The sequence below is a fragment of the Lampetra planeri genome, chromosome 3 (assembly GCF_965212315.1).
Source record: "Lampetra planeri chromosome 3, kcLamPlan1.2.h2, whole genome shotgun sequence".
In the NCBI taxonomy this organism is placed as follows: domain Eukaryota; kingdom Metazoa; phylum Chordata; class Hyperoartia; order Petromyzontiformes; family Petromyzontidae; genus Lampetra; species Lampetra planeri.
This window is the reverse complement of record NC_136109.1, coordinates 23,897,912-23,924,330: the sequence shown is the minus strand read 5'-3', so window position 1 is coordinate 23,924,330 and position 26,419 is coordinate 23,897,912. Positions and strand designations below refer to the sequence as shown.

Below are 26,419 nucleotides of genomic sequence, written 5' to 3'. Positions count from 1 at the left end.
CGCGGTGTGACGTCATCACGCCACACCGCGCGGTCTGTTGCGGTGACATCATCGCGCAGGGTTGCCATGGCAGCTGCGTCGTGCGTCGCTAACGGTGACGGGTTCGGATGCTCTTGGTGTACGGTACAGTTCGTGCTCTAAATTACGTTCGTGTTTAAGTTGGTGGTGGGGGGGGGGATACAATTACGAATTGACACAGTTATATTAATAAAGGGCTATTTATATGTGCGAGAAATGTACTTTCTTCTTGCAGTAATAACGACTTTACTGACGCGCGGCCGCCGACTGCTACCTCTGCATGTGCCCCCCACGTGTCCCATTCGCAGGAGATGAATGGATGCAACTTAATTAACGGCGGAGTAAAATGCTAATCGACTAAATATTAAACACCGGGCATGTTTAAAAAGGAAGCGGAGGGGTGGCGCAGTGGTTCGCCTCACTGCGCTATGGAACCTGGGCAGGCCGAGTTCAATTCACGGCTACATCGGTGGCAATTGATCTGTGAATGAGTCATGGGGCAACTTTAACCGGTTACCAACTCGTGCTTGATCAATAGTTCAACCCCTATGATCGATACGGCGTGGGTAGTAGTAGACTGTGTATCAGCAGTGGATTATATTACTGTTTGCATTATTACTACTTGCAAATGTCGGTGAAACTACTGCACGTTAAATTTTGATTTAAAGCTTTCGTGTCTGCAGGGATTCATATAAAATATTATTTTATTATTTCCCTTCTACGTGACTTTACCGAAAGAACCAAGAGTATACTGCACGTTAGTTGTAAGTTATAATTGCTGTTTACTCGGAAGACTTTCAATGGAAGTTAATACGGCTCAGCAGTGCAATGAGTGTGTAATTATAACGACAATAGTCTTGAACTGTATGGATTACACTAACCAAAAACTCTTACAGCTTCTCAAACGTGTAACTATGACAATGTTACGCATTATTGTGGATGTGCTATAGCTTGTGATTGTTCAGTAAAACGCAATTATATCACCAGAGCGGCAGCACTGCAAATTGCACGTGTGTCAGATGAGTTTAAGGTTTGCAAATTTAAAAACTACAGTGGAAAATGTATGGGCCGCGACTTCATTAAATACCTGAGACCCGTGCACGATATCTATCCGTATCTCAGCCACACTAATGGGGTACTAGAGGGAAGATTGTATACCTGGCTGTAGCAACGTTCTCACTTTCAGTCACTGCTATCGCAGCAAGAGAGCTATTTGCTGTTACAAAAAGGACAGAGGTGTGTTTTTTCGAATGGCCCGCCGAAGGCATTTAAAAGTCCTCTTTGGCCATGAGTCAGGAGAGAGGCTGTCCAACCCTGCAACAATCCATCAAAAAAACTAAAATCCCCCGTATAGCCTTAACAGACTGTTGGGGCAAGTGCTGTTCGCGAGTAGCACCCACACGAGGGGGTGGGTGGCCAGCACCCACCCGCCTCTGTCTCCCCAGTGACGATGTTTACACGTCGCACCAGGTAGTCGTTTAAGGCTGAGTCGACCAAGGCGAGGCCCAGGACCATGTTCAAATCATCGTCACTGGTGTTGGTATTGGCGGTTCGTAGGGCAGCGTGAGAACGCTACTGCTCCCCTTGATGCAACAATCCATCAAGCACACACATCCACCGGCTTGTTTCATCTCTCCTCCTCCGTGGCGGTCATATTCCTTTGGTTGTCACTCCTTTGTTAGTTCCGACGAAGAGAACCCCTTAGGTTGTAATCCGAGGATTAATTGCAGAGGGCACAGATGTGTTGTGCAAATTAATTTAACACTGAAATGTTGTTATTGGGAATTGTTAAACTCCCAACTATTTCCTCAAGCGAGCATATGCGCTGGAAATATGTTTAAAAATAAGCTATTCTTGAAATGCTAACATTGTAAGCACAATATTATTGGTTATAGTATCTAAAAATCTATATTGTTTCATGTACGCGTATGCACATCTTGGCACCAGCAATGTTTCTTTGCACTTTTATCAAAGCGCCTGGTGGGGCACACAGGTGATGTGGAGCTGAAGGGTTTGTATACAGCTGTGTTTGCAATTGACGCTCCACTGCTATCTGGAGTGGATTATCAAACACCAAATGTCGAGCACCTGGTATGCACACGGCGACAAGAGCAGGTGAAAAGCAGTTTTAGAATAATAATCTGCACAATGTATTGCCATGCAGCAGTTTGGCATTATTCGAACGGTTGCGCATTAGCTCAGTACAGAACCCATCATCCCCGTAAACATATTAAGAACTTTTCTTGGCATGGTGAAGATATTGTACGGTATATGGCAGAGGTGGGACAAAGTCATTGTTATGCAAGTCCAAGTCGAGTCGCAAGTCATCAAATTCATGACTCGAGTCTGACTCGAGTCCAAGTCACATGACTCGAGTCCACATCTCATAGGTGGGACAAAGTCATTGTTATGCAAGTCCAAGTCGAGTCGCAAGTCATCAAATTCATGACTCGAGTCTGACTCGAGTCCAAGTCACATGACTCGAGTCCACACCTCTGGTATATGGATATGGGGGTGAGGTGTTGGCACAACAGTTAGCACACTAAAGCAGTGGTTCTGAACCTTTACTGCAGCCTTGCACCCCTTTGGTTCTCAATCGTAAAAATGTTTTATGTCAATAGGTTTGATGAAACAAAGTAGTTGTACTTACGTGCCCGTGTTCAATTTGTATGTCGATGATTTACCTTCAAAAAAAATCTAGCATGTCTCGCACCCCCCAGAACGGGCATCTCGTAACCCCCAGGAGGTGCGTGCATCCCAGGTTAAGAACCACTTCACTAAAGCTATGCACCTGGCGACCTGAGTTCGATACCCAGCCACAGCTAACATCAGTGGCGAATGATGCCCTTCAACGAAGTGCAATGACAAACATGGTGTAGTATTGTCCAACAACCCCCGCGACGGACATTGCCTTGGGAGACCTTCATCACCAACTGGAGTGACACAAAAAATATCTGTTAACATATTGTTTTTTTTTTCACTTGATACAGCAAATCTAGCTGTGACGGTCCCACCTGATGACGGAGACTTGTGTTGCCTCCGAAACGTCGTGATTTATTATTTTATTTCTATTATTACTTTTAGTAATTTTTTATTTTATTTTTTACCTACGTGACTTCACCGAAAAAACCTAAGAGTATGAATCCTTGCAGTAACGAAAGCTTCAAATCTAGAATTAACATAGTTATTATATGAATATGGCTGTCTTGAAAGTCAAAGTCAAGTCAAAGCCAAAGTAACAATTGGGAAAAGTTAATCTCCAACGGTGAGGGCCACTAGTCACTTCATTTGATGATAAATGTTGACTTATCAACAATTGGAAACTGATATATTGACCCCAGAGAGATGATGATGATGGTTGGCTGAATTGACCCCTGACAGGGTTTTTGAACATACAACCTTCTGATTGTGAGTTAAACACTCTGCTCACCACAGCACCGATTTGCTGGACAAAGTATCTGCTATTACTGATGCCACAGGATGTTAAATATCCACGTTTATAGCTGATTCTGGCATTATTGTGTAATAATTTGCTGAGTCCATTTGGCGTTTTAAAAACTGAACACTTACAACCTGCCACATAGCAGTGTAAGCTAATTGCTGGGCTCTGCAGCAGCAATAACTGAAATCAAATCAAAGCAAAATAGACAGGGCTATGAATAAAATCACAGACAGTTTACAAATTAAGAGACACACACAGGAGAATCATCCTCGCTTAAAAGGAGTGTCATCTCTAATTATATCCCAACAGGGTGATGGATGTACAATCAACCATGCCATATCTGAAAATGATGTTACACTAATTGTGTCCCAGAAGGATGGCAGATATAGTCAGACTGTACTAACTCTCAAAGGAGTATTACCTTACTCTTGTTGCTAAGAGTTGGCAGGTGTTGTAATTGCTTGTGCAAATAGTTCAGATGCACAACTGTCACTTGGTAAGTTCAATTCCTGCATCCACGCCAACTTAAAATACAACATTTGCATTTTTATAGCATTAAAATGTGTCCGCATTTGTACAATGTGTTGTGATTTGTACATCAGGGGAAATACTGGAACAGGGAGGTTTGTATTTTTTTTAAGTATGTGTGCATGTAGACATTTCATACATAGGAAAAAGTCAGTCATAAGCAGAAGAGGAAAACTTGAACATATAATTAAGTAGAGATTTGACAGCACATTATGTTTTGCTAGCGGAGGGAATTCCAGAATACGGGGGCACCGCCAGAGAAGGATTGACTTCACATTGAGCGGAGGTTGATAGAAGGTTATGAGAGAAGGCCTTATTAGTTGGAGGGAAGAGCAAAGCAGTAGAGTGAGAGGAGAGGAGAGGGATAGGCAGGAGTCAGTCCATACAGCAATATTGAAGATTGTAAGGGAAATATTGTGGTAGATGGTAAATACCAAGACATCCCTTCTGCTATGAATTGGACACTACATACCACGTGGCAATAATTTTTGAGAAGAGGCTTTTTTTCCTACTGTCAAAACCAAAATAATTCCCTGCAATAAAATTGTAATTAATGACAACTGCTCCTATTTAACGTGTTCAGGAATGCCCCTGCAAAACAGTGGATCTCATTGGGCTCTCATTTGGTTAAATTAGGGCACATCAATCGTTCTTAAATACCCTATCTGAAATGCATGTGCTCTCTTCCCTTGCCAGACACTTCTCTGTCAGTTCTACCTGATAGAGCCCATGTGAAAGGTTGACCCCTTGCGGAGCTTTGAGAGGCAGACCTGGCGAGGCTCTGGACTCTGCAACCATGGAGATGTCCTACCAGGCCATCAAGACTGCCAACCAAGTCAGGGAGGCTGTAAGTGTCAATATTGGAAGACATGAAAAAATAACTATCATCTTTAGATATTAATCCATCGGCTATTAGACACAATGTTTAAGTTACAGCTAAGCGTCTCATGATGGCACTCTCATGATATCAATGTGATGCTGCTCCCATACAGTTAGATACATAATTGACGCAGTGAGAGTACCCCTGACCGTGATTTTAAAGTCTGTTATCTCATGAAGAAAGCTGAAAACTTTTGTTGGACAGTGTGGAATTCAAAGCGAAAACATATATAGCATAGAAGATTATGAAATAAGCGCTACGTGTCTTTTTGGTTCATGTCTTCCTTTAATCTGCCCATCCAGTTTGGCCTGAGACAGTGCTTACCTTATTAGTATGCCCGTCACAGTCCATGTGATGATTTCCAATTTGCTGTTTAAATAAAGAATTTTGGAACAACGCACAATTGAAATGCAGTACATCTGCTCTCATATATCACCCATATATTTCCTCCATATAATTTCATTTCACAGATGACATCTATATCAAATCTTGATGTAAATGTAGAAACGAATAACACCAGATGCTGAAGTAGCTAACCAAATTATGTATTCAAATGTGAACCATTACACTGTACATCATAACATAAATTGCGTGTTGTTTTATTTGAGTATGTTTAAGAGCGTTAAAGCATTATCATAATACAGTTTTGTAATAAAGCTTGTGGTGTGTAAGTTTGGATGGTGTGTTTTTGCACTGTATTGTTACTTGAGTATGTGTGAGTGCAGTGTTGAAAATAGCCCTTGTAATTTGAATTCCTTGCGTTTACTCCATAGAATGTGGCTTATTGTCATAATAGACTCTCCCTAAGTCCTAACAACCGATTACATCGAATCAGTATATGAATACAATTAGGCAAATGTCACAGTATTGCCACCTCCTAAACATATTTTTAAAACTCATTGTGGCATGCGCGAAGACAAATGAGATAAATTCACATTTTCTTGCTCTCCTTAAATATATGCACCCTTTTAGTCAATCCACTGCTAGATGGGGGCCTCTTTACACCCGTACATGTCATGGGGATTGTTTGACTGTACATCACTACCTCTGGTCAATGCGGATTGAAGGTGGAAAGCATAGATTTGGAAGCATAGAAGTACAGTACAACAATTAATGTTTTTGCACTACCCTTTACTGCACACCACATAGGAACACAGCCCTTTGACAATCTTTGTGTGCATGGTGATCACTCATCCAATCACTATTCATTCGGGCTCAAATATGCTTAGCTTTTCAGGAAACACAGAAACATCCCAATAACGATTTTTTTGTGTATATACACATAATGGATTGATCCATCGATTAATATCACTTCTGAAGTTCATAATACATGCATACAATAATGTGTGTTGGAATTGATGTTTCAATTTGTATATGTTGTCTTTAATAGAGCAATAGGACCCCTGCAGCCATTCGGGTCTGCAATGAAAAAAAATACATTCTTTCATCTAATTACAGCCAAGAATCGTGACGATTCATCGGTCGCTTTGGGGGTGGGGGTGTATTATTATACCCCTAATTGTTATATTTGCTTTGCACTTTTATCAATGCTTTTTGATGCTGTAAACTACTTTCTTTAAACCCAAGTTGTAAAAAGAGAATTGACTGATATGTTGAGGAATATCTCCAATACATTGAATAATCTGACATAAAAACGCGCCAGCACTAATGTCTGCGATCAAACCACCATAAAATGAACCGATCGTGTCAGTTCTCGAGAACTAAGCAGGTATGAGCCTTGATAGTACTTCGGCCACCAGAGGTTACCAAGTGTTGTAGATGTGGGTCTGAGAGGTGTTCTGGAGATAGCAGTGTAAGTGGGTTTCCTCCCAAATGAAATTAAATAGCTTATTTTGCCGCTATAAATTTCCACATGATGAGCCACTTTGTTGAGCTACCATTTGTGGCCAGGTCGCTTATGAAAATAAGTAAATAGCTCAGTGGGCTTTACCTGGTAAGAAAAACAATGTTTAGTTTTACTTGTTTCTTTTTGTAAGTGATTTGTTTATCTTTCCTATACTCTGAAATTCCTCTCGTGTTTTTGTATTGTTTGTTGTTGTAACGTTGTGACTCGCCTCGACTGGACATCTGTAAAAAAAGAGCTTCATGGCTCATCGGATTCCTCCAGTATAACAAAAATATTCTGATTCTGAAATGCTCACGAAATTGATCAAACATCGCAAACCCTCCTCAAAAGAGCGTTGATACGGTGAGAATTTCCTGGGTAATATTAACGACGTTACTGTCATTTTAATGCAATGGGGCCTTCTGTTTTTTTCCCACAGGATGAGCTCAGGACAGAAGCTCGCCGAAAAAATCTGCTGGTCCTCATTTTGCACTACTTGACGGACAGCGGGTGAGCAAACGCCATTTCGAGAGATACGCATGTTGTCAGGAAAACAATCGTTGACCAGTAATTGAATCGGCCCCGAAGTGGAGACATTTACAAAAGCCAGATTCATCTGAAAAGTGACTGCCCATGTCCAGGCTTGTCATTGTGAAGTGGTTGCACGGATATCTGGATTTCAGATCAGTGACTCGTACAGTGCAACTGTACTGTAGTGTGTCAGTGAGATTGTTAAATAAATATATATCTTAGAAATTGAAATACCGTCCCGACAAAAGCTATATTGTGTTACGCAATATAGTTTGACTACGATTGAAGCATAGAGACACTGTCAATAAACGAGTGGCGTTATGCTACAAAAACGGTTCGACTTGTGATATTAAATGGTCTCGTGATAATTGTTTTTTTACCCTTCTATCTGGCAACAAAACTGACAACTTTTTTACAAGGAGTCATGTTTGTATTGACCACAATACCTGCGGTCGGAATGCAAATAAAAAACACAACTCTGATAATGTATGCACTGTCCTTGAAATTGATTGGTCCACACCCGAGACAGCTTTCTTAGAGCCTCATCTCACATGGTGTTGGACCAGATGACGCCAAAAGGCGTCAGTTTTGTTGCCAGATAAAAGGGTACAAAACCAATGATCATATTTTGCTACTGGCAAAGGAGGTTCCAATGGTTGTCTCTTGTGTTTGGCGTTTGCCGTTCGCTTAACCTCACCAGCAAACCGCAGCAAGTCTGCATGTCTCTAAGTGAATTGAATCAATGTCAACCATTAATCAATACACCTTTAAAAAGTGTTTCTGAAATGCCTGCACCTGAAGCAATGTCCTTAACCAAGTGTGTATTGTGTATCCACTTTATTAACACATCAACTATAGTTATGGTGTTCATCCGCATGTTCTGCAATATAAAATAGTACTCTTTGAAAGTAAAATGTCTGAATAAATTGAAGCAATACTGTGATTACCAGAGGTATTTAGTGTTCAAATTGTACTCTGCTGTTATTTAGAAATTTTCCGCTACTTTGGGACATCCCATCTTATTTACATTGGCGTTCATCGGATGTGCGAATTGAAAGATTTACGAATGGCACATTATGGAAATGAATACATCACTTCGCAGGATATTTCACACTTACGCCAATACCAAGCTCTGTTTCCTAGATACATGAGCACCGCTAGCGCCTTGGAACAAGAAACGAACACAAGCTTGCGGCGCTACGAAGTGTGCGACAACGTGGACCTGGAGACCATCATGATGGAGTACGAGTCATACTACTACGTCAAGTTCCAAAAATATCCCAAAATAACCAAAAAGCTGGGAGAGAACAGTAAGTCGTAAAATACAGACTCTGCTGTGTTCATTCACAGCTGTCTTTTATACATTCTAGATTTCAAGCTTCCGTGACTGCAAGGATTCATACTCTTAGGTTTTTTCGGTAAAGTCACGTAGGTAAAAATAAATAATACAAATTATAGAAATAATATAATATTATTATTTCTAAAAATATTATGAATATAGTATTATTTATTTCTAATAATATTATTATATTATTATTAATATTATTTTTAGTATTTATTTTTGCCTACGTGACTTTACTGAAAAAACCTAAGAGTATGTCTTTTATACATCTATATATCTAAATCAGTTTAAGCCTCCCATGAATAAAATTGCTTGTGTGTGGCAACCCCCACTCCAAATGCCTCCCTTCTCCCCGCCTCCTGTAAGGCACATGCTGCTCCCTGCAATGTCCAGGCCCTTATATCGCTTCTTCCTCCCGATCTTCATCTGTCATTACCCTTCTTCCAGTTTTTCCACTCCTTTCCATCCGTTTCCTCTTATTTTCCATTCTTTCTCTTCTCTCTTCTCTTTCCCATTCTTTTTTACGTTTCCAATTGTATCCTTGACTCTGCTGCCCTTGCCGTGGTATGCCAACGGGTAATAAGTTGCACGTTTTTAAAATGAGATAATTAATACTTTGACGTAATAAAAAATTACCACACTCATTAACATTGCTTCAAAAAAGGGCTATTGCCCAAATATTCAGCCAATTATATACTTTTCTGATATAAGGCGGTGTTAATGACCATCAATGCAGCTCCTTACATTTTTTTTACACCTTTTATGTATTTTCTTTTTCGATCACAGCGGAAAACTGCAGATTTCCTTTGAAATCCGGAGGCAAGCTGAGAAGGTAATTTCTGCCGCTATTCACACGAGGTCGGCAGAGGCGACGCAATGGCGGCAACCTGCACCGCGCGTGGTTAGCACTCGGTTGATTTATTTTCCGAGGCCACGCGACCGCTAGGAAAATTCATCTTCCGTGGCACTCCGAGCACGGTGTGCCTACGCCGTCCATTTGTGATGGCGGTATCGAGGCCGCGGATGCTCGCGAGCGCGCCAATTATTGCGTTTAACGCAACCCAACGGGAAGCTCTGCGCGTTTGTGAGTCTGCGAGCACAATAGTGGTTCACAAAGGATGAGTTGTAAAAATCTTACACATTCTCGAGAAACACCGAAAATTTAAAACAGAAATCTGTAGGTTATAATCATAATGGGGTTGAATATATTTGTTTGATTAATTGCTCTATTGTATCTTAATTCTTATCAAGGTCTTTTGATTGTATCATATTCATGACCGTAATTGGTAATGTGATGTTGCTAAGAAATAGAGCATTGTAATTTTTTTACAAAATATAGTTACGTATAAAAAAAAATTCCAAGTAGATTTTTAAAGTATTTTTTACTGGAATTACTTGCCTACGTCGTCAGATCTCTTTTAAACTATGCTATTTGCACGTACATATATATTTTAAAATTGTGCATCGTGTCTCTATATGACTTCTAGTGCTCCACTTGTTATGATGTTTCGCTTGCGTTTTCATTTATACTTCCTTACATTTGTTAGAATGTTTTCCCTTGATATGACAAAATCACTTGGAATGTGCCTATTCTCATCAGATGTCTGAACATAATCAGATTTTAATAGGTGACGACCATGCACAAAACATGTGTCAAAGGCGGCGGGGGCCATGTTGTGGGTAGCAACATCTATTGCTCGACTGTACGTCTGTGTTCCTATTTGTATGTTCGCTGCCTTCACCATCCCACACCGACCGGTGTGCTGAAGTACAACGCTATTTTTCACAGATGTCCAGTAGGAGTGGGTCAGCAAGTTACAACAACAAACAATAGAAACAAACTATAGGAGTGTAATTTAACACGTAGGCTTCCGCGACCAATACTATTCATAATAAAGGTTTTTGGGTGAGATCGTGTTATTTATAAATGTGTCGCAACCCTCCACTACCCGACACGGCCAATCAGCAAAAAAGTGTCACATTGACAAAAGACAAATAGTTCACTACTTTAGCCCACCGGTTTGTTGAAGAGTGAATCCACAACATTTACAATTTTTGAGTACGACGTTTCGCTGGTAATTACATCCAGCAACATCGGGTGGTGGAGGGTTGCGACACATTTATAAATTACGCGATCTAACCCAAAAACCTTTATTATGTATATGAGTGTAAACTAGAGAAAAGGTAAGCAAGGCTGAAAAAGAATTCATTAATTTGATTTAAATAAATGAAGTACAGTCAAATAACCCCCCACAACCTGCAAGGCATGGGAAGGTCCTCATCCTGCAGTGGGTTGCCAAAAGTGCCGTGCACATAACGTGGGCTCGCCACGGTGGTGAGATGTTAACTACCTCGCCTCGTATACGGCGGGTTGTAGGTTTGATCCCGACTCTGGCAACTGTATATTTGAAGTTTGCATGTTCTCCCTGTGGTTGCGTGAATTTTTTCCTGGGTCCTCCGGTTTTTCCCTCCATATTTAGAAACGTGCTTTTAGAGTATTTGGCTCCTAGAAATGTCCACGTGATGAGCCACTTTGTTGAGCTATCTTTTGTGGTCAGGTCGCTTCTGAAAAAGAGCTATATAGCTCGGACCTTACCTGGTAAAATAAAAATAGTAAAACATTTTTTTTAACGATTTAACGGTTGTTTTCCTCCTCGTTGATCGCACCACACAGAGCAGTGAGCAATGCGTCGCAGCCCCTGCCGCGGATCGGCATGAGCCAACGCCCGCCATCCCAGTACGGAGCCAAGAAGGCAGCGCAAGTAAAGGACGGTGCTCGGCAGGTGTGGCCACCCTCTCCTCGACGCCGAGCAACACGATGCTGCATTTTTCACAGGGCTTAACCCTATCCTGTTCTGATGACGTACATGAAGGCAGCGAGCTTTAGGCTCCCACAAGGCGATGTGGGAGGGCATGTGGCACAGTTTGGCGCAAGTTATCGTAGAGTGCGGTTGTGTATGTACAGTAACGAGGCTCCCACAAGGCCATGCAGGAGGACGTGTGGCACAGTTTGGTGTCAGCTATCATAGAGTGCGGTCGTGTACGTCATCAGTTCTCTGTGGTGAGTACAAGGAGTACAATGTATTTAAAAACAACGGTGCTATGCCTTTAAATAAATTCACGCTGAACCGCTTGCGCGTTCCGAGATTCAGCGGTGAGAGGGACCCCCACCCTGCAACTTTCAGTCGTCTCGGAACGGGAAAGGCTTAATTGTAATGGCGTTTGTTCGGGCGTAGAGTGGACAACTGGGTCGTAGAGGTGGTTTGATCCTGAGAGCATTTTCCGCCTGGATGCGGCTCACCCACTCATTAAGCGTACTAGGAGGCCCCTGATTTCATTAGGTGAGAGCCCATTGAGGTTTAATAGTATTAGCACACGGTCAGCGGCGGCAGTGTAGGCTGTGCATGCGCTAAAAACGGTCAGCGTCAGGTGCCTACCATACATGTTTTTAGCTAGATCACTTATTCGTTGTCCTTTGGTAAAAAAAAAATAGATCTCTGCCATAGTGATGTGGAATGTCCACGACTGAGAGCTCAGGTGAGCCACCAGATATTCATTTACGCATATGACAAAGAGTGGCTTATTCTTGCAAGTGATGTCGCAAGGTCTTTCACATCCACATAAACGCAATGCTTTACGTTTGAACGCTCAATAAAAATTACTGAGCAGATGAGGAAATGAAAACGTAAGTACTGCTGTGCAGACTGGCTAAGTGGTGAGCAATCACCACAAGGCTCACCGCAAGACTAGCCAGCTGCTTACGGAGCTAGCGACGCTGGATATTTGTGTGTTTTTTCTCGTGGGGAATCGACTAAATGTAACGGTGTTCATGAATGCGTGCTCTGTGCTCGAAGTGTCAGGTTCCTGCGGTGGTTTTAACGGTGATGATTATAACAGTAACCGTAATAAAAGATGGGAATACCTCCAGAATTCATGACATTTAATTCAATGAAAATAAAGGGCTTTCCACGCACTGATATTATTGGCGAGGCATGACCAACAAATATTTAATTATCACATCGTATGTCCTTGGGCAGGCAGCCAAGCCTTTTTAGTTTGAAAAAGCAGCATGCAGGATTGTTTAACAAATGTCTCCTTATCAAAACGCCTAACGTTGTAAATATTGATGCACACTGGTAACCATGTGTTTTTTTAAGTGTTAAATGGAAGGGACACGAAAAAATGCATTTGTGTTTCTCAGCCTTGTGCTTTTGTTATCAGATGTTTACATTCGGACTGCAAACCGTCAGATCACACTCGATTCTCAAGGCTAATTATGTGGATGTAATCGATTAAATCCTCAACTTACATTTCACAGTTTTTCCTCTTTGAGCTGCCCGAACATATGGTAATAAGTCACTTATAAATATACCCATTATTTCAATGGGTGTTCTGTTTTAAATAGAGGCTTTCTCTGAATCAAACTCTTCTTTTAGATGTTTGTATAAATGTTCCAAATGTTCTTCATAACTGGTACATCACATTCCAAGTACTTCACATGCATTATGTCATAAGTCCTCTTCGCTAAATGTAGCATAAACCTATAATTTAAAATAAATGCTTTCCAACTAATGTAAAATTGTTTGTGCATTGGCTCCGTCAGTTAGTCCATTTGTCTGTAATGGGGGGGGGGGGGGGGGGGAGACGCGATAACCCTTGTAAGGATGCTCCAATTTGAATGAAACTTTAGTGTGACATTGTGTTAATATCAAGAACTTGCCCGACAGAAAATGATCCAAATTGATTAAACGGTTGCATGTGCCCTCCCGCCAACCGGGGGGCTAGAGCCGATATCAAAGCTTTATCGTCTCAGTGCCAGCTACTAATTAACTGCTTCTCTGCGTGCTTGGCATAAGCTCTGCTGTTTTGATCGCCAATTAAATCCTTCCAGCGCAAACTCATGTTGGAAAACACGAGATGATCCACGCGCGTTTGTGATTTTTCCGTTTGATTTTTCGTGTGAAAACTACTACCTTTTTGAAAATCTGTCCTGCAATTCTTTGTGCGCACCTTTGGTAACCTTTGCCGGTGCCGTTGTGGTCACTTATGTTGTCCTTGCTTATGTTTGACTCCTGCAGGAGGCCACTGAACAGCCTACTCCTGCCGAAGCGGATTTCGGGTTGAATGTAGCGCCGATCGGCAGGACGATGGGAGGAAGCGCCCCTCCTCACAGGCGTGTAAGGAACCAGCGCGCTCTTTTCCCTCCGTTAACATTTTCTCCAAAATGTTTACCGACTGTGCTATTGGCGTCATGTCATGAGACGGAGTGTCCATCCACATGTCTTGCAGAGCAGTGCAATCATTTGTGTTAGAGAATGGCTCATGTAAAAAAAGAATATTAGAGATTTAAATTAAACTAAACTATTTTTAATTTTTCCAGCTAAAGACACTGAGCTATATCGCTCTTTTTCAGAAGCGACCTGGCCACAAATGATAGGCCAATGAAGTGACTTATCACGTGGAAATTTCTCGGAGCCAAATACTCTAAATGCATGTTTCTAAATGTGGAGGGGAAAAACGGAGGACCCGGAGAAAAATCCACACGGCCATGGAGAGAACATGCAAACTACAAATATACAGGCATCAGGGTCTGGGTCGGGATCGAACCCACGACCTGCATACCAAGCGAGGTAGTTAACATCTCGCCACTGTGGCTCCCTTTGAGATCTCTTCAAGTGACCTCTGGCTCACACACTCAGGAGGCAGCACTTTTCCCCCCTGCCACGGACAGTAATGTTTTCTCATGACAGTAAAATCCATTTTTCTCTCTGCCTGATGAAGACCGCTTGTATTGCGATCGAAACGTCGTGGGTTTTTTGCTTTTATTTTATGAGAAATTTCAACATTATTTTATTATTTATAATTTTCTATCTACGTGACTTTACCGAAAGATCCAATAATATGAATATAGTCAAATCTATATTTCTGATTTTCAACGCTGGAGTTTAGCCAAATGTGCAGAATCAAATTGAATGTGATGGTTTCTTTTGTGCACGGTGTGGCACACAGCATTCTTAACACATTCCAAAAGTGGCTGTGAGGTTGTCAGGAGATGGCAGCTCAGCAATTGTTTTTTTATCTTTGAGTTTGAGCCTTTGAATGTTGTCCACTTGTATCGTGATGAGTATTCCTTTGGTTACACCAGCTTCCTCCCACAAACCAAATGCTCACGCTTGGAATTGGTCAACAATCCCAATGCAGGTTAGTCCTGAAAAGTCTTGGAACCCCTTGAGACTTTCCTGTGTAAAGAACATGATTATTTCAGGATCGTATAGCAAATGTTTCCTTATCAAACACCTAAAGCCGTAAATTACAGGACCACGAGTAATGGAAATGGCATGGGGTGTCCTTCATCTAGCAGTGGATAAACGACTGATGATGTTTATACTCAGCACGTCCCTCCACTTGTGAGTAAGTTCACACTGGGACTTGCATCTCCGAAACAAAACGCTAAACAAAAATAAATAACTGCAATGCACCTGAAATAAAAAAAAATGCTACAGCGCCTTTAATCCTGAGCTTTGTACTTCAGGGTCAAATCATCGACTTTCGAAGCATGATCGGAGATGCCATCCGTGCAGCCTCGGGAGATATCACCACCAGCTCCACTGGATGCTCTCCCGACCCTACGGTGTGTGCATGTACGAGCGAAGCATTTACACTGGCACACAAAGATCCCCCATATAGCCTTAACAGACTGTAGGGGTAAGTAAGTGCTGTTAGCGAGCACCTATGAAGGCCAGAACGGTACACGATGGGGTGGGTGGCCAGCACCACGCCCGACCGCCTTTGGCGATGTTTACACACCGCACTAGGTACTCATTTAAAGCTGAGTCGACCTAGGGGAAACCCAGGACCGGTTCAGATAATCGTCACTGGTGTTAGCCGTGAGCGGGAATCGAACCCGGGTCGCCAGGTTCATAGCGCAGCGCGCTAACCGCTACACTATCGCTCCCCACTGGCACACACACAGACATACAAAGACAGGGACATCGTATATTTCGCCTTTTACAGACTGTTGGGGCAAGTGCTGTTAGCGAGCACTTATTAAGACTGGACCGCACACGATGCCCTGTGCTCAGCAGCATTTGTCTCGTCGGTGCTCATGTTTATACGCTGCACCAGGTGCTCGTTTAATGCTGAGTGGACCGAGAAAAAGCCCAGAACTGGTTCAGATATCCATACAAAACATATGTTATCACATACACTCACACTCGTGCGACAGGCGCACTACAGCAAGTCCATGACAGACGTCGCCACTGTCGTTGTCGTCGCAGGATCGTCTGCTGAAGCCGCTCGGTGCGTTTGCGGGGATGACAGGAGAAATGAGGGAGCTGGCCTCCATTATCAGCAGAGTACGTAAATACCCAGCACACACAGTGCCGGCCACTCTTCTGTTTGCTCGCCGATTTGTTTACTCGTTTGTGCCAGTAAGCAGGCTTTTGTCAAGACTATGGACTGCCTTGGTGCTTGTGGGAGAAGTGTGGGTCGCTGGTGTAAGTGTGTATGGTATTTTGAACTTCTTCCGCACCGTACGTAGCCAACCGTGCTAATCGTAGGTGCGGGGGAAGGACAACAACCTAAAAAAAGGTATTTATAATAATGCTTAGCTTCTGAAAACTAATGAGCTAATGCACATTTCGGGTGATTCCTTTAGAGGTGATGCAGTGTATTATATATTTGACTTTACCAAAAGACCCAAAGAGTATGAATTCCTGCAGTCACGAAAGCTTTAAGTCAGGATACAATAACAAGTTCGTCAAAGACTAAATCGGTCTCAAGAGTTTAGACTCTATTTTAGCAGGTATGTATGTTGTATGTTGAACTTTTTCCCCACCGTACGTAGCCAACCGTGCTAATTGGAGGTATGCGCGTATTGGCGTGCTTGCGTGCGTGATGTAGGTTAGCGATGTCGTTTGAGTGGGGGGTGCGGGATGCGGCTGTGCTTGTGGGTGAAGTATGGCATGCTGCTATGCGTATGTGCGATCCTGGGCTTCCCCTAGGTCGACTCAGTCTCAAATGAATACCTGGTGCTGTGTGTAAACATCGGCACTAGGGATACAAAGGCGGCCGGGCGTGGTACTGGCCACCCAACCCCTTGTGTGCCGTGCTCGCCTTCATAGGTGATCGCTAACAGCACTTGCCCCAACAATCTGGTAGAGGCTATACGGGGGATCTTTGTCTTTGGAGAGGGGGGTTGTGTAAAAAGTGGCTTTGAGCCCCCGACTAAAAAAGTGGTGCAGTGACAATCGTTCCAACCACACAATTCATGTTTTAGAATCAAATGTTTTTTCTTCCAAGTTATGTACGAGAATCTGATAAGGGCACAATAAATATGCGCTGCAGTGTGACATGCACAGACGTGTCACACTGCACGTTGTGCACCGGAATGCCTGCTTGCGTGTGGGGACACGTGAACAGCTGCCTGCGTGGGCATTCCGAGGGGCCTTATCCGAGCCATTTATCCAGTTGAACATTAGTGACCCCCTTTGGAACACTGTCTACCACTTACGCTGAACGTGTTGTACCAACAAACAGTAAAGTTGCAAGTGTCACTTTTACTGCCAGAATATAGAAACCACCCCAAGATGTTGTGTACCAGCGACCCGTAATCATTTAAACCGTTAAGGCTGGCAGATAATGATTGTGGATTTAACTTTTTTCGTTCGTCAATTTTCCAGGATATTTATCTGCAAAATCCCAACGTTAGGTGGGATGACATCATCGGCCTTGATGCAGCCAAGCGTCTGGTAAAAGAAGCTGTTGTCTATCCAATTAAGGTAACGCTATTCATGTAAAGCCTACTTGTTGTAAGGATGGAGAATGTGTCAGGATAAACACTCATTAATTGGCTGAAAACATCGCAATATATGCGCTGCGTACAGTATTTTCATATTGCGCATCCTTGCGTGATGCAGTGGCACAAATGAAGCTATATATAAACACCAACGTATTATATTTGTTAGGCCTTCAGCAGTGCGAAGAGTGATGATAGCATACCATTTTCAGTTTAAAAGTAAATACCCTGTACACATGACTATCTGAAGTTGGTTTATGACTATCTGGATGGCTATTGAACGTTGGTGCATGATAAGGGCCAATCATGGGCATTTATAGTCAAGGAAGAACAAATCGAGTATCCATGAATACAATACCATTACATTAATCAATGTAATGTTAATTAGCATGAGGATACAGTTGCTATAGACAAGGGGCATTCGTACATGCCGTATAAAGGGAGTGGTGAATGATTAACCCTACACGTTGTGGACTTGAACCTGAGGTGGGATTTAGTGATGTGGACACACATGGGGAACAGCAAAAAAGAAGGGGTGACTACCCTGAGAATAGAAATGTGGTATTAAGAGTGGGCATGATCACGCATGAAGACCAGTCAGGAGAGATGACGTCAGGGTGAGAAGTGCGTGGCAAGACCTTGAATGTCTTAAAAGCAGCAATGGAGATTTTGTAATCTTCTTCTTAGGTTTTTTCGGTAAAGTCACGTAGAAAGTAAAATAAAATAAATACAAAAAAAGATTTTGTAACTCATCAGCTTTGGAAGTAGAAGTCACAGAGGGAAGAACAGACTATATTTAGTGATATGCCCACCTTTGCCATCAAGCAAATATCATTCTGAAGTTCGTGCCACAGTGAGTTTTGTTATTTTGCAATAAAAAAAAATCACAACAATAATAATAATAATTCACATCCCTTTGTCAATCCCCTGCTGGGTGGCGAGATGTTAACTACTTCGTCTGGTATACAGGAGGTCGTGGGTTCTTTCCCAACCCTGACGCCTGCTGTATATTTAGTTTGTATGTTCTCCCCATGGTCGCATGGATTTTTTTTTCGGGTCCTCCGGTTTTTCCATCCATATTTAGAATCAAAATGCATTTAGAGCATTTGGCTGCGATAATTTCCACGCGATAAGCCACTTCGTTGAGCTATCACTTGTGGCCAGGTCGCTTCTGATAAAGAGCTAAATATCTCAGTGGGCCTTAGCTGGTAAATATTGTTTTTCTAGGTGAAGGCCTCCCCATTGTGTCAGTCATGGTTGTTGAAGCAGGACCTGTTCAGATATCACTCCCCACTGACATTAACCAAGGACAGGTATCGAGCTCAGGGTATCTGGGTTTATAGCACAGTGCGCTAACCACTGTGCCCTTTGTCTTTATCGCATCACGGTTTTTAGTATCCGCAGCTTTTCACCGGCATTCTCTCACCATGGAAAGGCCTCCTGCTATATGGGCCACCAGGTAGATACTCACCGCATCGCACAGAAACCTTCGCAGAAGCCATGTCACGATACTCACTTGCTATTTCCCACTATCAGGGCCGGATTAAGGTTCTTGTAGGCTCTAAGTCAGGGGTCGGCAACCAAAATAACAAGAAGAGCCATTTCTTTCCAATTCGGTACAAAATTCAGTATTTCAAGAGCCGCACTGCATCTATGTACATACGTACATATCGTCAAGAAGCAGCCCGTAAAGAGCCGCATGCGGCTCCGGAGCCGTAGGTTGCCGACCCCTGCTCTAAGTGATCACTTTCTACCCATGTTATTACTGCCGCTGTCACTCGCTTGCTTCACGTGTAGGACAACAATGCTCGTTTCCCCCTTGCACTACTCTCTGTTGAGAATGACATTGTGCGATCAACACCATTTGAAGATGTTACTGCTAATTTTATAATGAAAAAGTCTCGAAAAGTTAATCTCCGCTGTTAATTCCTATCACCTTATATAAAAAAAAAAACATTACATGACTCTGCCGCACTGTGCCTATCCTTGCTATGTAAATATATTTATTCAAGAAGATATCTTGGTTACATTTTTATCATACAAAAAACAACATGGTACATTTATTTTCGTAGGCCGTTTAGTTTTTGTAGGCCCTAGGCACAGTGCCTACTGTGCCTACTGGATAATATGACCCTGCCCACTATGATACACAGTGTATGTTTACTAGTCCATACGTTTACTCATCCATGTGTTCCTCTTCCCGTGTTTTGAAGCATGCATCCTTTTCGTGCTACTTTGCACACTTTTCAGCTTTTGTTCAATTGTATTTGTCAATGTCTATGCTCCTGATCCATATGTCATAGCAGGTGACACAAGTAAGTGGGCTGGCAGCCACTTGCATACAATTGACTCGCAATAACATTAATCTCAATAGCCATGTTACAGACCAAGCGATTTTACAACCCTGACTCCTACATCTTTAGCTTTGTCCGAGTGCCCCAGTGTTTGCCTTCCTTCTTCCAACAGGCACCGGCAAGACAATGCTGGCCAAAGCGGTGGCCACTGAGTGCAAGACGACCTTCTTCAACATCTCCGCCTCCAGCATAGTCAGCAAGTGGCGGGGAGACTCGGAGAAACTCGTCAAGGTGCCATTGCCGGCAGTGACCATCACTTCTATTTCCCCGGGGCCACGGCGAGCACGTTGAACTTGAACTTCTTTCCCACCGTACGTAGCCAACCATGCTAATAGTTAGATCAGCTTGGATTCTCTCTCCCTGTGCCGCAGGTGCTATTCGAGCTGGCTCGGTACCATGCGCCGTCTACGATTTTCCTGGACGAGCTGGAGTCGGTCATGGGGCAACGTGGTGCTGGCGGCGCTGGGTGAGATAATTGCCCTTGCCAACGCCACTCTCGCGGACGCAGAGGGGATGGTGGTGGGGGAGGGGACAGGTGGAACAGTTTTCCCCAGGCCTCAGATCTGAGTGGGCCTTAGAAAAGGCCAAGGGGGCCTCAATGGGATTTTTGCCCGCAGGCCTTTAACAATCCCTTAAGTGACCCTGACCACGCGATAGGTTTAAGGCTGCACTCTGTGTGCCATTTGCATCCACTAACCAGTATGTCTCTGGTAGCTATTGGAATGCGAGTTACAAAGTGCTCTGTAAATAAATTCAGTGATAGGCAGAAAGCATTTCTGCTGATAAGATGGTGTAGCTCAATGGGGCATTGCCTCTTTAAACAAAGTCGTTTAGTTATTTATTTAAAGAAAAGCTTCACTGAGTCTCAGACTTTTTTTTTGCAAGGGATTGGCTTGGGATATTTTGTCATTTTCTCTTTGAGTATTTTAGTATGCAGGAGGAAACATGATTGCCTGAAGACAATCCAAAACGTCCAACAACCCACTACCTTTACTGCAATGTACAGGCCACATCATAACCCTGGTAAACTGTGTGTCTCACGCGATTATGTATATACGTGGTCCACCAACCCTGCTTGGATTACAGGCATATGCCACCAAGTCTGGCGATTAAGAAATTACTTTCATAGTTCAGCAATGAATTTTAAATTAACCAAATAAATAGGATCGTCACTAATCACTATCTTTCCACTGCTGGATGAACACCTCCCCAATCTGACCTCATGGCATAAGGATGTTTTATTTCTAAAATTACGCCCGAGTCTTAAGAACTATTTTCACAAGTGTTCCGGATATTTGGCCATTTACCTGAGCATTTTTGTACGGGGAGGAAAGCTAGAGTGTCTGTTGTAGAAAACCTTGCTATACTGCCCTCTACAGGCACCTCATTGACATGCAGGTGGATGTTTTGAACATGCGATGGCGACATCTGTGCAGAATCCACCACACCCAAGTTACGCTTCGGGCGTGCAGTACATCCACTAATTATGCAACACAGCCCAGTTAAAGCCATGCCCGGTGGTGACTATATTCATCTGTCTGACGTAATGTCCATCGAACGTAATCAGGTTTTACAGTGAGTCAAATATAACCTACAAAGTGAATGGGGTGCAGCAGTGCCACAGCGGTGAACGCAATGCGCTACGTCCATCCCCTGCTGGGTAATGTTGAGTGGTAGTTGAACTGGTCATGAGCACCTGCCTGTCACCAGCCCGTACTGGTCAACAGCACGCATGACCGAAAGGTGTGGGAAGGCCTTCATCCAAAAGTTTCATGTTATAGGGCCTAACATGAATTAAAAAAAAGTTGTAAAGGTTCAACAATTACATTTACCGTAGGGGCCCCAAAAGGCAGCGAGACCACGGTACGGCCACGTGTTTTGTGAGCGCACAGTGGCGAACACGAGGGCAGCCGTCGCATGAAAACAGAGCTGCTCGTTCAGATGGACGGCCTGGCACGCTCCGACGACCTTGTGTTTGTGTTGGCGGCATCAAACCTGCCCTGGTAAGCCTGCGGCGGGCACGGCTGATCTCTGTATAGTAAGGCGTGTTGAGAAGTGTGCCTCTCGCGTGGATAGGGATCTCACAAATGGTTCCATCACATCCCTCGGGCCATTCTCTATCACAGGGTTAATGCACCGCACGGCAAGACTCTTGAATGGGCACTTCTGTGTCTCCATCATGATACCGATAACACCGTGGAATACATTTTCGGGAACAATACTAATTTTGTAGATTCAAAGCTTGTGCACAAGGCGGTGAAGGTTAGTACTGTGTCTCGGTGTGGGCCGATTGGGTGTTGTGGGGATTAGTGGTGCAGTGCTTAGCACACTGTGTTACGCATTCGGCCACCTGAGTTCAATTCTCAGCCATGGTTAACATCGCTGGAGAACGATATCTAAACCAGTCCGAGGCCTCCTCTAGATCGACTCAGCCTTAAATCAGCACTGGAAAGACGGAGGCATTCAGGCATGGTGTTACCCACACCACCCTGCTCTTGTTTGCTGCTCCGGCCTCAATAGGGTTTTAACTAACAGCACTTGCCTCAGCAGCCTGTAACAGACTACCCAGGAGAATCGTTGCCTTTGTGTCCGTAGGGAGCTGGACCACGCCATGCTGCGGCGGCTGGAGAAGCGAATCCTCGTGGACCTGCCCAGCGCGGCGGCCCGGCGTGCCATGATCTTGCACCACCTTCCACCCGTCAACTCCGGCACGGGGCTGGAGATCCGCACGGAGCTGGACTATGAGCAGCTGGCTCAGGCAAGGACGCACCGCAACCGGCCGGCTGCGGGGGTCGACAGCCGGGTCTGTCTGGGTCGGTGACCTTGAATATGTTTAGCGAAGAATGTATCAGGTGTCACCGCGGACGGTGAGGACGTGTATGTATGCATGTTGAACTTCTTTCGCACCGTACATAGCTAATCCGAGGTGCGCGGGAAGGACAACAAACGAAACAAAAAAGCAGTTCTAAAAAAATAAGTTATAAATCAAGATTTTAAAGTGTGTAGCTCCAGTGGCTTCCTAATCAGAATATTTGTTTATACTGGAGGAACCCGATGAGCTATAAAGCTCTTGTTAATGAAAGAAGTCTGTGATGGACGAACAGGCGACAGAGGGTTACTCGGGGTCGGACATCCTGCTCGTGTGCAAGGAGGCGGCGATGCGGCCCGTTCGCAAGATCTTCGACGCGCTGGAAAGCCACCGGCCAGGTGAGGCAGACAGCAGAGCCCAACTTTTCAAGTTACCGGGGGAGGAGTGCTGTTGTCAAAGTCTCCGTTGTTGCAGCTGTGAATTAATTGATGTGGGGGGTAAGAATGACTGGTTTGCTATTCATTTGTACTGGTTGTTGGCAGTCCCATATTCGTTGCAGTATATAAATATGATCCAGTGGATTTCGCAGCACTGCACTCTGCTGCCCACCATATAGCCCCGAAGCCTATAACAATCTGTGCATGGAGGTCACCCATTCTAGCAACATTCAGGATCCATCCTATGCTTAGCTCCTGAGATCTGATGGAAGTCAGGCACATTCCAGGCGATGTGGTCATAGGCCAGGAAAAAAGCAATGATCAATGCACTTGTCTTCCATCTTGTGCACTTTGTCTGTGTCGGGATGGCGGTGGCGTTACCAGAGGAAGCCCTGCCGGCGCTGTGCCTGGACACGCTGCACACGGGAGACCTGCTGGACGTGCTGGCGCACACCAAGCCATCCGCTCGGACCCTCTGCGCACGCTACACTGAGTGGCAGCGCGAGTACGAGTCCGTGTGAAACCTCCACGCCCGGGCCACCGCGACATCACCCTCCGGTCTCGGCTCTGACCGACAGCATCCTCTGCTGAAAAGAGAACACTTGCCATCGGACGAAAGGGAAGAGGCCCTGGGACACGTTCCTCTGTGACCAGTGATGGCTTTTCACGTAAAGCTACCAAACAACCTGCTTTGGCTGTTAGTCCAGGTTTTTAGTAAAGCTGTACCGGTGTCCCGAAGCATTGGTCAAAAATCAGGATTTCATTCCAGTTTAACATTTTCTGGCCGCGTGCTCCACTCGAGTTGTGGTCAAAGGGTGGGGCTACCCGAGTAGTTGACGGGCATTGGCAGAGGAGTAGGTATGAACAGTCGGGGCCAACGACGTCAGAAAGAAGCAAGCCACTCACCATGTGAGAGCAGGGCTAGTAACTGAGTGGGCGTGGCAATGTTAAGAGTGGCCAGGGCTGACAGCGGTAGGAGCTGGGAGCTTACCACGTGTCCTGGATGAGCTTCCCAGAAATGTGGTAGCTTTAACTCGCGTGTGCGTGCGATGCGTGTGGGTGCGAGGCCGCCACCGAAGCTCACCGACGTGTGAAATTTGCGGTGTTGCTATGCTGTGCGAGACTCACTGCCTAGGTTTTGTTTGAAATTAATAATTAAAGACGTCGAGGCGACGCAGAATAACAAGCACAGTTCGGCGTCAGTGCACCTTTGCCGTGGCAGAAGGGTCAATGTGCTTTATCGGTAGCGGTAAGGCGAATGACTGGTATTAGTAAGCGATGATGCACAAGCGAGCTCTTCTTACTACCTGCGTGTTGCTGCACTTTTTTCCAATTCATGTTCATTGCCTTCCCTTCAGGGGTGAAACCCTAATTAAGCTGTACGTGGTGCATTGCAGACATTACACTCAGTGGCCTAGCGCCATTGGCATGGGTCCTGGTGCAAGGAATTAAATGCCCCCCACCCCTCCCCCCTTTATAATTTCCCTCCTCGTTTTAGTCCGGTCCCTGGGCCTCTTCGGTCCATTGGCCCCTGTGCGCTGGCACCGCCCACACACACGATAGCTACGCTCACAATCTCTCTCTCTGTCTCTCTTCCCGGAATTACAGCGCTACAAAAAATAAATCCAAAGGCAAAACTATCTCAGTACCTCGTACAATCCAGTACTGGCATCCCTAGGTTCATAAGGAAGTTAGCAAATTCTAAAGCACGGACCGGTAGATAAAGTAGGAAGTTATATGTGGTGGATGCCCAAAGCACAAGCTCAACTGTGATGCAATAATCCAGACTTTGCACCGCTCCACGACGGGCGTGAATGTTTGCTTGGCACGACAAGCCACTCGTTCGAGAGAAGTCACATCCCAGACGATGAAGAGTTTGTAGATTGTTGAAGCGTGAGCTATTTTTACACAATAAATTATATTTGAGTGTATCAAAATGTCATTTTGCTGTTTTACTTGCAAGCTACATCTTTTACCTGTGATGCAAATTATTGAGCCATGACCTATCCACTGCTACACGAATGCCTCTCCATGTTGTCGCCATCCCTCAGTCTTCCGATGCCATGATGTGTCTCACTCGCCCACATCAACTAAATCTTATCGCTCCATTGCTGTGTGGTGGTCATCCTCTTAGGCGGGCTACCTCGTTCAGATGCCATTCCATCACGAATCTCGTGCATTGGCCATTATAGCAATGTCTCCTGCCCAAGTTCCATTACTTCACCTAGCCATCAATGTCTCTAATTTCCATTCTCAAATCTATATGTTCTGTAATCCAGTAAGTTATAATTGCCCACATTTCATACATAGCGGGTAAATGCAATGTTCTCAGGTTTTTTCGGTAAAGTCACGTAGGTAAAAACATTAAAATTAATGAAAGTAAAATAAAACAAAACAAAAATAAAATTCACGACGTTTCGGAGGCAACACAAGTCTCCGTCATCAGGTGGGACCGTCACAGCCGAATTAGCTGCATCAAGTGAAGCAATGATTCAAGATGTAATCCCTTATAAGCAAGTTGAAGGGAGGTGGAGAGGGGGGAGAGCTTATCAGGCTGTGGTAGCCAATGAATGGAAACGTATCGGGAGGGAGGAGGAGCGGTGATCAAAGACTGCACGCAGTGCTCAACACAATGAATGGAGACGTGTCGGGACGGAGGGCGAGCGGCGATCAAAGACTGCACGCAGTGCTCAACACAAAATCTAGAATTAAATGCAATGGTTAAAAAAACGTTGTTCTTTAGGTGCATCGGGCACCACGGTGGCGAGATGTTAACGACCAACGGGTCGTGGGTTCCATCCCGACCCTGACGCCTATTGTATATTTGGAGTTTGCATGTTCTCCCTGTTGTCGCGTGGATTTTTCTCTCTGGGCCCTCCGGCTTTTCCCTCCACATTTAGAAACACGCGTTTAGAGTAATTGGCTGCTATACATTTCCATGTGATAAGTCACTTCGTTGAGCTATTATTTGTGGCCAAGTCGCTTATGAAAAATAACTATATAGCTCAGTGAGCCGTATGTGGTCAAATAAAAACAGTTTGGTATTTTTATTTTCATTATCAAATTAATTTTCCATGAGGACTCCAATCATTTTTTTTTGTAAATTACCTTCTAACGTAGCTTTGAATAGCCTTGATGAAAGCAATCTCCTTACCTAACTCTAAATGGTGTCTCAGTGTAGCTCTCCCATTAAAAACATATATGCTTTGGGTAACGTATACATATTTTACATGTAGGAAGTCTTATAACAGTATTATTGTCACACTGATAATCGTGGACAATATTCAAATGTGGATTGTTGGCTCTGCTCCTGGAACATGATTGCCTATCGTTGTGAAAATGTCACAGGTTAATGAACGTTTACCCAAGAGCTAACATCGCTGCATTCCTGGAAATGCACAAAGATTTCATAAACAAAATTTGAGCGAAATGGAG

At 44.1% G+C, this 26,419-nt stretch overlaps 1 protein-coding gene across 1 annotated transcript; it reads left to right on the top strand.

The window, feature by feature from the left end:
* Positions 1–54: 54 nt before the first annotated feature.
* KATNAL2 (katanin catalytic subunit A1 like 2) lies at positions 55–24,886 on the top strand. The gene is made up of 17 exons (XM_078624346.1): positions 55–118; positions 4,685–4,835; positions 7,154–7,224; positions 8,389–8,555; positions 9,374–9,419; positions 11,262–11,370; positions 13,666–13,764; positions 15,120–15,218; positions 15,865–15,942; positions 17,269–17,367; positions 18,780–18,843; positions 19,851–19,969; positions 20,110–20,204; positions 21,631–21,741; positions 22,334–22,496; positions 22,843–22,945; positions 23,369–24,886. The coding sequence occupies exons 2-17, from the start codon at positions 4,785–4,787 to the stop codon at positions 23,503–23,505; spliced, it is 1,611 nt and encodes a 536-aa protein (XP_078480472.1). The 5' UTR covers positions 55–118; positions 4,685–4,784; the 3' UTR covers positions 23,506–24,886.
* The last annotated feature ends 1,533 nt before the right edge of the window (positions 24,887–26,419 follow it).